The sequence below is a fragment of the Plectropomus leopardus genome, chromosome 14 (assembly GCF_008729295.1).
Source record: "Plectropomus leopardus isolate mb chromosome 14, YSFRI_Pleo_2.0, whole genome shotgun sequence".
NCBI classification, from domain to species: domain Eukaryota; kingdom Metazoa; phylum Chordata; class Actinopteri; order Perciformes; family Serranidae; genus Plectropomus; species Plectropomus leopardus.
Window position 1 is genome coordinate 16,987,989 of NC_056476.1, and position 13,482 is coordinate 17,001,470.

The 13,482-nt window shown below is 41.0% G+C and overlaps 1 protein-coding gene across 2 annotated transcripts in view; it reads right to left on the reverse strand.

Annotated features, from left to right (window-relative positions):
• Nucleotides 1-2,581: 2,581 nt before the first annotated feature.
• The window catches only part of LOC121953599 (fibroblast growth factor receptor-like 1), a 41,630-nt gene continuing 30,729 nt past the window's right edge, over nucleotides 2,582-13,482 (reverse strand). The window contains exons 4-7 of one of the 2 annotated variants that reach the window (XM_042500766.1): nucleotides 8,110-8,196; nucleotides 7,396-7,680; nucleotides 6,333-6,686; nucleotides 2,582-4,115 (exon numbers count right to left, since the gene is read on the reverse strand). In XM_042500766.1, the coding sequence (XP_042356700.1) occupies nucleotides 3,673-4,115; nucleotides 6,333-6,686; nucleotides 7,396-7,680; nucleotides 8,110-8,196 (1,169 nt within the window). In that variant the 3' untranslated portion in view covers nucleotides 2,582-3,672. Of the gene's footprint in view, nucleotides 4,116-6,320; nucleotides 6,687-7,395; nucleotides 7,681-8,109; nucleotides 8,197-13,482 lie in introns of both variants that reach the window. The other variant, XM_042500765.1, reaches the window with a different exon arrangement.

Sequence of the window (13,482 nt, forward strand, 5' to 3'; positions counted from 1 at the left end):
ACCTGATACAATGCTCCCCTTCTTTCCTGAGCAATCACAGGGTCCTGTCACATCAGTCCCAGAGGCAGGACAATGCACTTCCTAAATGGTGAAAGGAAATCCTACCTAGATTGGAGTTGAATGAGGTGGTAGTGCGGACCGGGGTGGGGGGGCGGAGAGGGTCTAGTCACTTAAATGGGAAAAGATGCTGGTCACCGGGTGTAGTCTTGCAGGGGCCGTCACTCATCTAAAGAGGACTGTGTGAGAGACTGCTCTTGTGTCTGTACGGTATCTATTCAGTCATTCATCCCAGTAACTTCTGTCCCTCTGCTGGCTGCCCTCCGCGTCACCCTCAGCAGACACTTCAGCTCGCTCAAAGGAAGAAAGCTGACCTGTCTGGACCCAGCACTCGTGTACCAGCACAGATAACCGCCACAAAACACCTTAGTTAAGGGAATACTTCACCCACAAAATTATCATTTTAAATCTCACCCCGTGTTTCTCTGAATTCCAGAAGAAAACTTTTTCTGGTAATCCTTCAGAGAGGAATCTAAAAACTAAGAAAAATCTTGATGAATTTAAGGAAAAGAAGAAGCCACATTCAGTGGTTGTATGTAAGTACAGGGTTCACCCTGATCCTAAAAAGCTCTTCAAAAGGCTTTAGATTAATGTATCTATCAATAAGGCCTTAATTGGTATTAGACTGTCTTAAATCAATCTTTTAAGAGACTTAAAATGCTAAGACATTGGAAAAAAGTATATTATGAATCTTTGTTGGAGACATTGCGGTGTAACATCTCAAAAATAATTGGTAATATTAATTTTATTTAATTATTTGCCAAATTCTAACTTTTAAATTGACCAAAAATTAAAAAAAAAAAAGTTTTGTCTTGTAGTTTCCCTAACCCTTTATTTAACTTGGTTCATGTTTTTCTCTTTAATTGTTGTTAGTATAAAATTGCTCTTAAATTTTATTCTGAGAGGCATTAAAAAGTCTTAAATTTAACTTTCTTAACTTGAGTCTGTACTTTTAATGTTACATTATACTTTTACTCCATAACATTTCAGAGGGGAATACGTTTTAACTTTATCTGACAGTTTAGGTTACCAGTTACTTTACATATTAACATTTTTGCATAAAAACACGAGAAGAGTGGATAAAATGTTATGTTATAAATTATACTACCCACTAATTGTACACAAGGACATCTGACAGAATCAGTCCATTTTTGGATTCTTCATTCACTACAGAAAATATAAATTTAACTTGAAGGTTTAGTGACATCAAGTGGTAATATTACAACCAACAGAAACTTCTCTGTACTGAGCATTTAGGACAGGGATACTTAACTGGCTTTGCTTCAGGCCCACTTTTGAAAAATGCCTGGCAGATTCCAGATTTGAAAGAGGACCTGCTTCAGATATAGATATAAATATTGGAAGGTAACAAAAGTACAATTCTTATTTTCAGGTGATTCGAAACAAACAAACAAAAAAATTATTCAGTCACTATGAATATTATAATGGCTTCTTGTTTCTTCATATAGACGCCTAGTAGAGATTTCAACTCACTTTCCACGTTAAATAAACAAATCAGTGCTGAGTTGTGTTATTTACCGTGTTTGAATGTTGATTGTAGCAGGTTGATTTTCACAGTCCAGTCTGAAGAAACCAGTGATGATAATCCAAAAATCCTTACAAGCAACAACAAAAACTTGAGACAAACAAAAGTGGTTGAAAGGCTGTGTGCTGGTGTTTTCCTGAGCTGACTAAGTGATGACACCTGGGTTACTGCCCTGATTATCCCACATCCGCAGGTGAGTCAAGGCTTCAAAATAAGAGCAATTTCAAAAATAAAAGGAAAAAATCTCACCTAAGCCTGTAAATAAACGAAGGCATAGATCAAAAACATATTGGGGATCAGTTATCAAATACTGATATAAACAAAAGTGGCTTCTACAAATATTATTTTCCATTTCTGCCAACATATCCTAAATCCTACACACTGGACATTTAAAACAGGGTGAGTAATTAACATACAAATGATAATTTTGTAAGTAAAGTATTCCTTTATAAAGAGCAGATTGTATCCTTTGCAGAATAATCATCAAATCCTGACAAATCCTTCTAACTCTTTGAAACCTAATGTGTTTAATTTCTTTCAAAAACATGGGGATAAGGCAATGAACAACTTAACAAGACAGGGCCCAAAAATTATCAAGAAATATGTAAAAAGGAACAAGAAAGTTACATAAAAATAATAACAATCAAAAGGAAAATAAATACATAAAAATGTCTCATAAATAGTGCTAAAATTTTTAAAATGTATATGTATACATTTTTTTCCGTAACATACTTTAAAATATATCATTATAATGATTATAAATACAGTTTTATGGACATCTTTCACAAATCTTTTTTAAAGTTTCCCCTTTTTAAAAAGAGCAATTAATTATCAGGTCATTTTCTTGTCACATTTTACTAATAGCTGCTCATCCCCCGTGTTTTTGAAAGAAAAGAAACCAGTCTTTTCAGGTTTCAAATGGTTAAATAGCTTGTGAAAGGCAGCTGAACGCAGCACAAGAAAACTGGTGACGATGCAGGGTTAAGGTCATTTAATCAAACTACCAAACCATCAAACTTCAGATGATTTAGTTTTTGAGCTTTGAACAGAATACATCATACAAGATTGTCAAATACAACCAATTACATACAGAAATACCTAAATATTGGCATGAACTAAATGTGTATAAACTGGGTGACACAGTACTCAAAATGTACTATACACAACAACAACAACAACGACAACAGTATACTTTAATAACATTACATAGATATGTAAAACGCCTTACTCTGAAAAATAAACTTTTGATACATTTTTTTTAGCAAAATAAATTAAATATTCATGACTCAACTTGATTATAAATGACTACAGCTTCATAAAGTGTGGTTCCTCTGCTGGTTTATTTCAACATGCTACTGACTGATGATGGGAAACTACGATGAGAAAAGTCGAAATGATAATGAAGACCAATTCAGTTCACATGGAAACACAATTCATCCATCCCTTGCAGTCTCAGGCAAGGTTTGCGTGCCATAAAAAGGCTGTAAAATCTTCTACTCTATCACTTTTTTTTTTTTTTTTTTTTTTTTTACCAGAGAGCAACCGTGAGGGATGGAGAAAGGTAATACAAAGGATAGTGGTCAGCATTTTAAAAATGATGCATCTTTAACAAACAAAAGGACTACCTGAGTAGGGCACAAAACCAGCCCCTTTTGTAAATCTTTTTCATCTTCATTACCAGGCAGAACGAACGGAGTCTCTGCGCTCCGACAGCTGAATACGTGAAAGGGAAAACCTAACGTCCATTTTCAGCTCAAGTAGGAAAATGCAAAACTCAGCTGCTGAGGATTCAGCTGGCCTGAATAGCTGCGATTCAACTCACACGCAAAAAGTCCTTGTCCTTCTTAAGTGCACAACAAGGATTAATGGATTTTAGTGGTGTGAGAATCTGACAGGTAAAAAAAATAAAGCACCAAATACGGAAGTTTGGATGTAATAACTGGCCACTGTTTTTCCCCACGTGCTCCCTCTCCCATCAGTCTTGGAGAAGAGTCTTTAATGCCAGGAGCTGCTGTCCAGTCCGCAGCTCGTTGTCCCTCTGAGATACTGGTTATATTTGGCACTAAAGGCTAACACTGAAAATGAATGTGTTGATGCTGGTGTACTTTCCCGTCCACGTGGGAGTGAGTGTGTGTGTGAATGTCAGTGTAGATTTTGGGGTAGATTTTCGGGGGGATTGTTGGTCCTCCCTGTGTGAGGAGGAGCTGCTGCTGCGCCAGGTACTCCTCATAGTTCATGGAGCTCATGCAGTCTTTCTCCGGGCTAGAGGAGCTGGAGGACGGAGCGATGCAGCCCCTGTCCCGCTCTCGATATGGCAGTCGGTGGGAGGTGTGTAGTACCTGCGCAGCCGCAGCTGGAGCGCTGGGAGGGGGACAGTGCTTCCTGCTCTGGCAGAACCACAGAAGCACTGTGCCAAAGATGAACACGATTCCAGCCGGGATGCCGATGATGACAGGCCAGGGGAGGGAGCTGGAGGCTGGCGAGAACATGGGCGTGATGGGAGGCTTCGTGTCTGCAGAAGAGGAGAGAGCCAAAATAAAATCAAAACAGGTCTCAAACTCTTAAATGTTGCCAAGATGTTTGTTTATAGCACAGGTGAAGCGCTTAAAGCATGAAACTAATTATCATTTTCACCATCAATTCGTCTGCTGATTATTTATTTGGTTCAGCTTTCAGTCAATAAAAGACATAAAATGACTGAATCGCAGTCCAAAAATCTTCCAATCTTTGGAGCGGGATAGGTTTCCATCCCCTTCTCATATAGGACCATCTGTTATCACCACCTGTTCAAGACGTAGGTCATGTGAGGACTAAGGAAGACGGTGGGTTCTCTCATTTGTCTCTTTTGTGCCTCCTCGTCTCCTCTTGCCTCTCCCGCTGCCTGTGACCCAGAAATTGTACTGAGTGCACCATCTCAATGGATGTTTCAATTCCTAAAATGCATCTCGAGGGGAGAGGAGGCCTTCAGGAGGAGCTAAGAGTGAGGATGCACAGGTGTATCCTTTGCAGAAGTCTTTTTGGCACCCGTGACATATAAAAGAGGTATGAGCCAAAGCTGATGATGCATTTGTGCCACACGCATATTTATTTGACGCTGCTTTAAAATGATGTCTCCATGATGAATGATGATGTATCATAACCCTAACCCAACCCCCGTCTCCTCGTGTCTCTCCTTTCCCTCCTCCACTCACATCTCAGGTGGCAGGGTCAAGAAATGAGAAAACCCTTTTAGATTTCACTGATAGCTCTGCAAAGAGCTCCTCAGTGGACTTTTAGTTATTTTTTTGTCAAATTACATGATTGATTTAGTCAGACATTTAAGAGGAAAAATCCAGTAAGCATCCCCCTCATTTTTTCAAACTGACTTAAATAATCGCCCCTAAACAAAATTATTTTTATCTGTCAATTAAGACTAATCATTTCAGCTCTGAAGTGCTTACATCTTCATTGATCTCCTTCAGTTCATGTACACAAAAAACTAAAGCTAAAGACTAAAATGCAACCCTCTAAAAAATACAGCTTAAATATATTGGCTGCCTGTTGAATTTGACAGATTTTTAAGAATTTGATGGAGAACAACACAAGTCCAAAATGCATCAAAAACTGATAGAAAACAGGTGAGAACTAAATATTTGTGCTCGTTAATATTAATTTGCCGTCATCTGTCCTCATTAGTATGTTTTGCAAACATGCACATTGGCTGTATTCAGAGCCCTTCACTTTTTGTGCACTTTACTGTGTTACAGATGCAATTTTAAAGGTATACTATGCAGAAATTGTCACTTTCTGTTTGTAAACAATATCACCATCAAAACTTAGAATGAAAGCTAACTCCCAATTCCCTCTTTTTTGCTACATTTGTGATTTTTTCACAGCTGTGTCTGTGATTTTCTAATCTTCCTTTTGGATTTGTGCCGCTTGCAGTCTGGCACCTGTCGCTATGTTTTTATTAAGTCCTTAGTCTCATGCGCTGTGCACCAGAAACGCCCTGAACACAGCAAAATCAGAGGAAAATACAGGCAGGCAGCAGAGTCTCTGGTGATAAATACACCGCTAGACACCTCTAGCGGATCATAAGTGATGAATTGAGAGGGCTTACTTATGTAAAAGTCAATAAATTGTGTTTTAGGGAAAATGATTGATGAAAAAAAAACATTTGCTCCTATCAATCTACACTCAATAACTTGCGTCTACAGAGAGTTCCTTGGCCTTCATGGCTTGTTTTTTCTGTCCTGACATGCAAAGTGAATTGTGAGACCTTGTATACACAGGTGTGCTTTTCTAAACTCTGTCCAATCAATTCGATCTGCCACAGGTGAACTCTTATCAAGGTTTACAAACATCTCAAGGATGATTAAAGCAAACCTCTGACCACAATTTGAGTGCCAAAGGAGCATGTTTTCACTTTCACAATGGGTTTTTGAGTGTAGACTGATGAGCAAAAATTGCACTTTTATTTCTTTAAAATCTGTCAGTAAAGTTTGCAAAAAGTTAAGGAGTATGATTACTTTCTGAAGCTAGTATGCATGTACGCAGTCTGGCTTTCATTTCACTTTGACAGATTCCTCTGATGTTTTTGTGTTACGTGCACTAACGCAGATTCCTAAAAATAAACAACCACATAAAATACACAAACTGATAGCACAGATCCTTGTCCAAGCTGCTGATTTGTTGCTCTGCAGCTTTTTTGTAAGTGCCACGCTGTAAACAGACATACCCCAGGCCTCACCTGGCAGCACAGTGAGGAAGGCGCTGCGGAAGCTGTAGCCCATGGTGTTGGCGCCTAAGCAGATGTACATGCCAGCGTCCTCCTCCTTGGCGCGGGTAATGAGCAGCTTGTTGAGGTAGGAGCCGTCGGGTCGTGACCACACCTCCCCCGTGGGCAGCACCACAAACCGGTGGTCTCCCACCTCGATGGTGGAGTTGTAGCGGCTCTCCTCATTAGACTCCACGCGTTTGAGCCACTGAATGACCGGCTTAACGTCACTCCTCACTTTGCACTGGAACGACGTGGTGCCTCCATAGTCCACCGTCGTGTTGACCGGGTGAGTGCCAGTCAAAATAGGCTTGGAGTTTGTCCTCTCTGCACAGACACACACAGAAACACTGTGAGGACACATACACAGACCTTCTTTTGACATGACAGCCCTTCTGCGGCTAGAAGAGGTCTTAGTTGTCCATACCGTTATTAGCCTCCGGCTTAGAACTTATAATTGACAGAGAGGGAGGAATACCACATGTAACACAAGAAGTATGTGTGATTAGTTTCCTCTCTTTCTTTGCTCCTGGTTGTACAGCACACATTTCTCATGGGAGGGAGGAGGAGGAGGGGGGTGGCGGGTCTGGCAGACAGCTGGGCTTTAATCAGCTCCAGATTGGGTGGAGGGTCTTTGAGTTGAACAGTCTCTCTCTCCCCCCTGTGCAAACACCAGGGCACAAGCCCTCAGTCTCAAGCCTGCTTCCTCAATGTGCTTCTCATATACATGATTACACAAGCACATTCATCCATGCAGCAAGGATATGAATACGACCTGCTGATCGCAATCAGACGACAGGAGTAGGTAGATCAGAGAGAAGATTTTACAGTTCTTCCTCGGGCAAAATCAGACCCACAATTACAAGCATTACGCTGTTTTAATTTCCCGAAGCAATGTATAAAGATCACAAAAACGATCCACACAAACATGAGTAATCACTTAAATTAATCATCTCTGCCTCGTGTGTTAGCATTAATATTTCCAGGTGAATATGTTCGGTATGCGTACAGTTCAGCCTCTCTTGGGGATACTCACGTATGACCTCAACCTTATACGTGGCGTTGATTTCCCCAGCCCGATTGGAGACCCTGCAGGTGTATCTGCCGCTGTGCTCCGGCGTCAGGTTCTTCAGACTCAGAGTCCACTTCTTCTGGCGGCCCTCCCCGACCTCCTGCTCCGTCAGCGGTCTGTCGTCCTTCAGCCACACAATGTCTGGTCGAGGATTTCCACTGGCCGTGCATTTGAGCCGCACTGAGCTGCCAACGGGGCGAGCTATGACCCGTTTTCTCATCTTAGCGGGCTGGGTGAAGCGGGGACGCACTGCATGGGACAGGAGAACACATCTTGTTATTAACTTGTCAGTGGATAAATTGCATGAGCTGATAGAGGAAAATACATTAAAAAATCACATGCGTTTGCAGAAGATTTAGATGTGATTTGTAGTAAACACAAGGTTCCCACAAATTTATTGAAAAAAAATCAAAACATACGTGGAAGGTTATCTTAGAAGAGTACTGTAACAATTTCATTATACACAATAAAATTCCATGACTTCTGCAAAACTATCATGATTTTACTAATTCCATGACTTTTCCAGGCCTGGAACATGTGATTGTGAAATTTGAGACATTTTTGAAGGTTTTTCATGACCCTGGGAACCCTGTAAATAGTATAAAACATGCAGAGGTACTGGTTTGGTCGGGTTAATTTACCACTGCATCATTACTGGCATGCCAACAGAGCTCTTACCAAGTTTTTCTGACAAGCCATCAGTGCCCAGCTCAGACTCCACTCCATCAGCCGGCGGCGGCCCAGCTTTATCAGAACCTGAGTCATCTGTTAACACAGCAGGACAACGGTTAGTCAACAGATGACTGCCTAACGAAACAGCCAGGTGTTCTTTTGCGGTGAGGATAAAGGAAATCTTGCAGCACAGAATTATGCGTATCAGTCATGCACTGACATTAATCTGAAGCATTTATTATCAACCTCATGCTTCACGAGAAATGCATTTTTCTGTTTTTATTGAAATGTTAAAGGAATGCTTTACTCAGAAAAATATTTATATATCAGTTACCCACAATGTGTTAGTTGATTTCGTAGATTTCAAATGCCTTCACGGTAAATGGAGAATCCAAAAAAGGTGAAAAAATTCTTGATAAACTGAAGTCAAAGGAGTTTTTATTTCATTACAGCAAGGGTTTCACTGCACCTGTCTACACATTTTTACACAACTCATGCAGTATAATCCAAGAGTCATTTATCCTGTTGATTGCTCAGTACTTTCCAAACACATGTATTTTCTTGAAATCCTAACAGTTTAAAACACTTCCACATAAACAGTCTCACGCACAGACAAGTAGTACGCCTGGACTGTTTGCTCTGAAGTGTTTTAAATAGTAAGGTTTTGGTGAAAATGCATGTGTTTAGAAAGTAGTGAGCATTCAACTGGATAAATGAGACTTGGATTATACCGTATGAGTTGTGTGAGAATTTAGCCCCGTTCACACATGCATTGCAACCCTGAAATTGTCCAGACATTACCCAGAGGAGCTTTAAGTGAGAATGCAAATGTCCGATCAGTTGATTTGGACATTAGAAGGTCTTTGTCCTGCCAACTCCCTCATAGAAAGTTTGTGTAATATGTGATTGCACCCATGAGTGAATAGAGCAATGTCTGGAGAATTCACAGCAGGCGTGAGGGCGTGTTGATGAAGTTTCTAACATAAGGCTCGAGCAAAATCAGAAAACAACAAGCATTCGAAGCTGAGGATGATTCGTTGAACAGCTACAAAAATGTCTAACTGGAGAGACGACGTTAACTTCTGTCAGTAAAGGCTAATGCTGACACTGTCGGACAAAATCAAAGAATGGCACTCTGTTCTTAATAACCGAATTACAATCTGGCTATGGGTAATCGGTGTCATGTCCTGCCACCTGCATGCCCTACCCAGGCGCCACCCCTCGCCCAAATCAAACAGAGTATTTCCAGTAAGTGAGAATGCGCCTAAAACAGACAATCTCCTGTTGTGTGCTTTGTGTGCGAAAGGGAAACTCCAGACAATGTCCAGGCCTGATTTTCCAGATATTGTCAAGAGTTTATATAAGAACAGAGTTTTTGTGAACATATGTTTTGATATGGTTTTGCTTTTGTTAAACACAGATCCCAAAGACTTCAATTCATCAAGAATTTTCTCAGTTTTTGGATTCTTTGTTCATCATGGAGGCATGTGAGAAAAAAACAAAGTTTTCTTTCCAAATTCAACATAACATGATGACCATAGACGGTATATAAAGATGGACAACTTGAAAGTTTCCTCAAAGTGTAACGTTTCAATCTTGATCGCCCCCTGGTGTCTGACTGCAGCACAGGTCATAAAGCCCGTCCCACCATGTTAGTGAATGGGACATGCTTTCTGACACTAAAGGTAGTTTTCATCACCCTGATGTTTGTTAAAGTAATTGTTTTTATGATAAGTTAAGTTTTAAAGAGTTATTCAGTTCTACAAAAAGGGGATTTTCCTCTATGATTGACAGCTGTGTGTGCCAATCCATGCGCTCGCATTCAATGGAGCTGCTCATGATAAGTCGGACAGGTGTACCTGGGATATCGCTACTGCACAGACTCTGGCTCTCAATGACTTCACCAGCGCAAGACGGCAGCGCCTGTATCCTGGATATTTTAACCTCACTTAAGCAGAGCAGGGGAAGCAGGGAGAACGTCGTCCATCTTTTTATACAGTCTATGACGATGACATCTAAATGATCATTTTGGGGGTGAAGTGTTCCTTTAAGACAGTGAACATTATAGTATGGTGGGTATATTTCTACTTTAAAACCCTGTATTCATTTTCCATAAGAATTCCATTCTTAATTTTTAACTGTGTCACCATCACAGCTCTCATGGCAGCAACCCAACACCGACAGGCCCAGAAAAGTGTTCTTGGCTCTATTTGAGTAGATTTCGCATTTATAGATAGGCTCCTCTGAGCAGGGTACATGCTCAGGTCATACTCTGTAGCATTTGGAAGTAATATGATCAGTTTTCATAAGCTCAGTTCCAGGAGACAGCTGTGGAGTTTATGTCATTGGCTGACATCATGCAGCCGAGCTAAGACGGGGCTTAGAGAAAATATAATGAGTGAAACCTAATCGACGGTTTGTGATGCGAATCGACTTTTCGAGTTAAGCATTGATGAATTAACGGGGCAGATCGTGTTCCTCGCCAGTATCTGCCACTTTGTGCAGGAAGAGATATTAAGCAGATGATTACTGACGAAAAGCTGCTGTTAACTGACCTAATACGGTCCTACTGAGCCATCACTTCACATTAGATATTGTACTCTATGTCACTCTTAGCATGCTCAAAACTTATCAGCCATGAGCCAATGGAAAGACAGACACAGGTAAACTGTTTAAATAACAATGAAAAATGCAAAAAACTACCAGCCAGTCCTGTACCTTTTCTACCTCATTTTGATTTTGAGTTCAGCCTCAAGTCGGATTTTTCTAGATGCAGTTTGGCACACTTGATTCCCTCTCAGGGTTTGATTGGGTCAGGTAAAGAGGCCAGATGTGACTTCTAACCCCCTCGTTCTGCCTCCCTCCGAGTCCCCCCGAAACCCTCACAGCTCTCTAGGGTTCTCTGGGTACAAACCCTCCTTTGTTTGTCCCCTGCAGCACCAAGCCCAGCCATGATGTCATGGCTATTTGAAGGGGTTTAACTGGCCAACTATAATAACCCATTCCTTTAAAAAACAGCCTCCACTGGAAGAAATATTTCTCTGTTGCTCACTTGGGCTCTCCACATTCCTCCCGGTTCCTGAACCTCCCAATCCAAACAGAACACGGTCCCACACTGCCGGGGTTTTCTTTTTGACTTTTTTTTTCCTGAATCTATTTCCTCTCTACTTTTAGGCAATTCTAGGGAACAATGGCACCCTTTATATGTCTGTCCTGTTAAAGCTATCCCTTGCCACTATTGTCTTTACACAACATTGGCTCACTAGACTGCAGACAGGGGCAAAGTAGGACATCAGGTCTGCCATATGATTGTTATTTTTGAAAGACTGACAAACAAAATAATCAATAAATGACTGAAAGGCCTCCAAATCTACAGTACTTTGGAGAAGTCTTAGGGTAGCAAAGTTGTAATGAGGATTATATATATATATTTGTAAGTGTCTACAATGAATACAGAGAACATGTACAATGCATTAAATCATCAAGTCAGTTTGCAGTTTGGCACACTTGATTCTGACTTGAAGTCAGAACAAAATTGCTCCTTCAGACTGATGTCAATATTTAGTGTGAAACATGGAACAGTACTATAATCATAACAAAATGTAACTCAAATAATCAATATTGAGCTTTGGACATGTCTTGAATGCAACCTGGTTTAAATGCACCAGATTAGTATTATAAATCTCATATTGTCCACCCACAAAAGTTCAAGACATGCTAAGTGGAAAAGGGGGTCACACTAAATACTTGCAATTTTAGCCTGTTGAAGCTGTTCTGAAATATTTTGTTTTAATACTATATACATATTTCTGTATATTTTGGTTGTATTTTCGCAAAGAGACGATCGAGAAATACATATGTATGATCATTTTAACTTTGCTACAATAACAAAGTTCACAGTGGCTTAAGACTTTTGCACAGAGCTGTATGAGAGGCCCTATTGTGCTTACTGGAAAGTAAGGAAAAGCTGCAACTTATTACAGAATCAGTGATCAAACAAAAAATCCCAATACTGTATGTACTGCATGATATCAAAGGTGGGTTATGCAAACGGAAATTCAATCACAAGAGCCACGATTTGAGTGCATGCTCATGCAAATGAAAAGTATCAAGTTTTTAAAATGCAATCAGCCTCCTTCCACACAACTTAAATCCATTCATGGTCTCGCTACAGTGTTTAGGGTCTGACGCCATCCCCTCCCACTTCATTCACAAATCCAGCCACAGGAAACAGGTCACTACACACTCTCCCTGCTGGCCTCCTGTGCCAGCTGAATCACAGGAAAAGGCCTGATGATTTGAGGTCACAATGAGCTCCAGATGTTATTGGGGACATTGTACTGTCCAAGGAAAGTTATGCGCAGTGGCCTTGCATCACACTCTGGAAATCTCCAAACAGCTACCACATGTGATCAGTCACACACGGGGCAGTTTATCCAGCAGTTGGCCTGACAACGTCTCCAGAGAGGAGCGAAATGAAAAATGTGCTGCGAGAGCCAAAATTTCCATGTAGGAATAATGACTGCCTCCAGCACTGTATTAGCCCCATAATATATTATCTGTGCAGACATAAACATTAAAATACAATGCTGTAAATGTTAATATGACAATCCCATGTTAATGCGAGTATGAAGCCTGCTGCAGACTGAGCAGCTGAGCTTGAAGCTGCATGCATCGGTGTGTCCTGGTGGGGGTGCTGGGAGGTGATGGGCCCAGTTGTCAAGAGACCACCCCAAACAGGGCCCAAACAGCCAGCTGGAGGGATTGAGGAGGCGCCATGTTGCACTGACTGACCAGATTCTTCAGATAGCTCAGGGGAGGACAGGCTGTCCGCTGGCAGATGGGAGGAGGGATATCTCTCCAGTTGAAGAGAACCCACCACCCCCGTCCCTTCCCCTTCTCCTTACATCACCCTGCAAAACCCCTCACTCTCTCACTTCCAATCTTGCTCCACATCTTTGCTGTCGCTTTATCTTACTGTCTTTCTTCTGCTTGGCTTCTCCACAGGGTCCCAGGCGATGTTTAAAGAGTTATGCGTTCTACGTTGGGCCTTGGACTTGAACAGCTGCCAGGATTTCCGTAGACACGGGATACTCAATTTGCTCAGCTTGGGGGTCACTTTTGCAAAATGACAGAAGGCCAGGGTCGCTGTCGCCGCAACCCCATACATGTTTTTAGGACTTGAGGATATTTCTAGGATCTTGAAATGTTTCTAGATTTTAGGACATTTCAAGAATTTTAGGAAATGTATTGGATTTTAGGACATTTCTAGGGTTTTAGGATGTTTCTATGATTTTAGGCAGTTTCTGTGATTTTAGCACATTTCTAAGATTTCAGGACATTAGTATGATTTTAGGACATTTTTAGGATTTTACTACA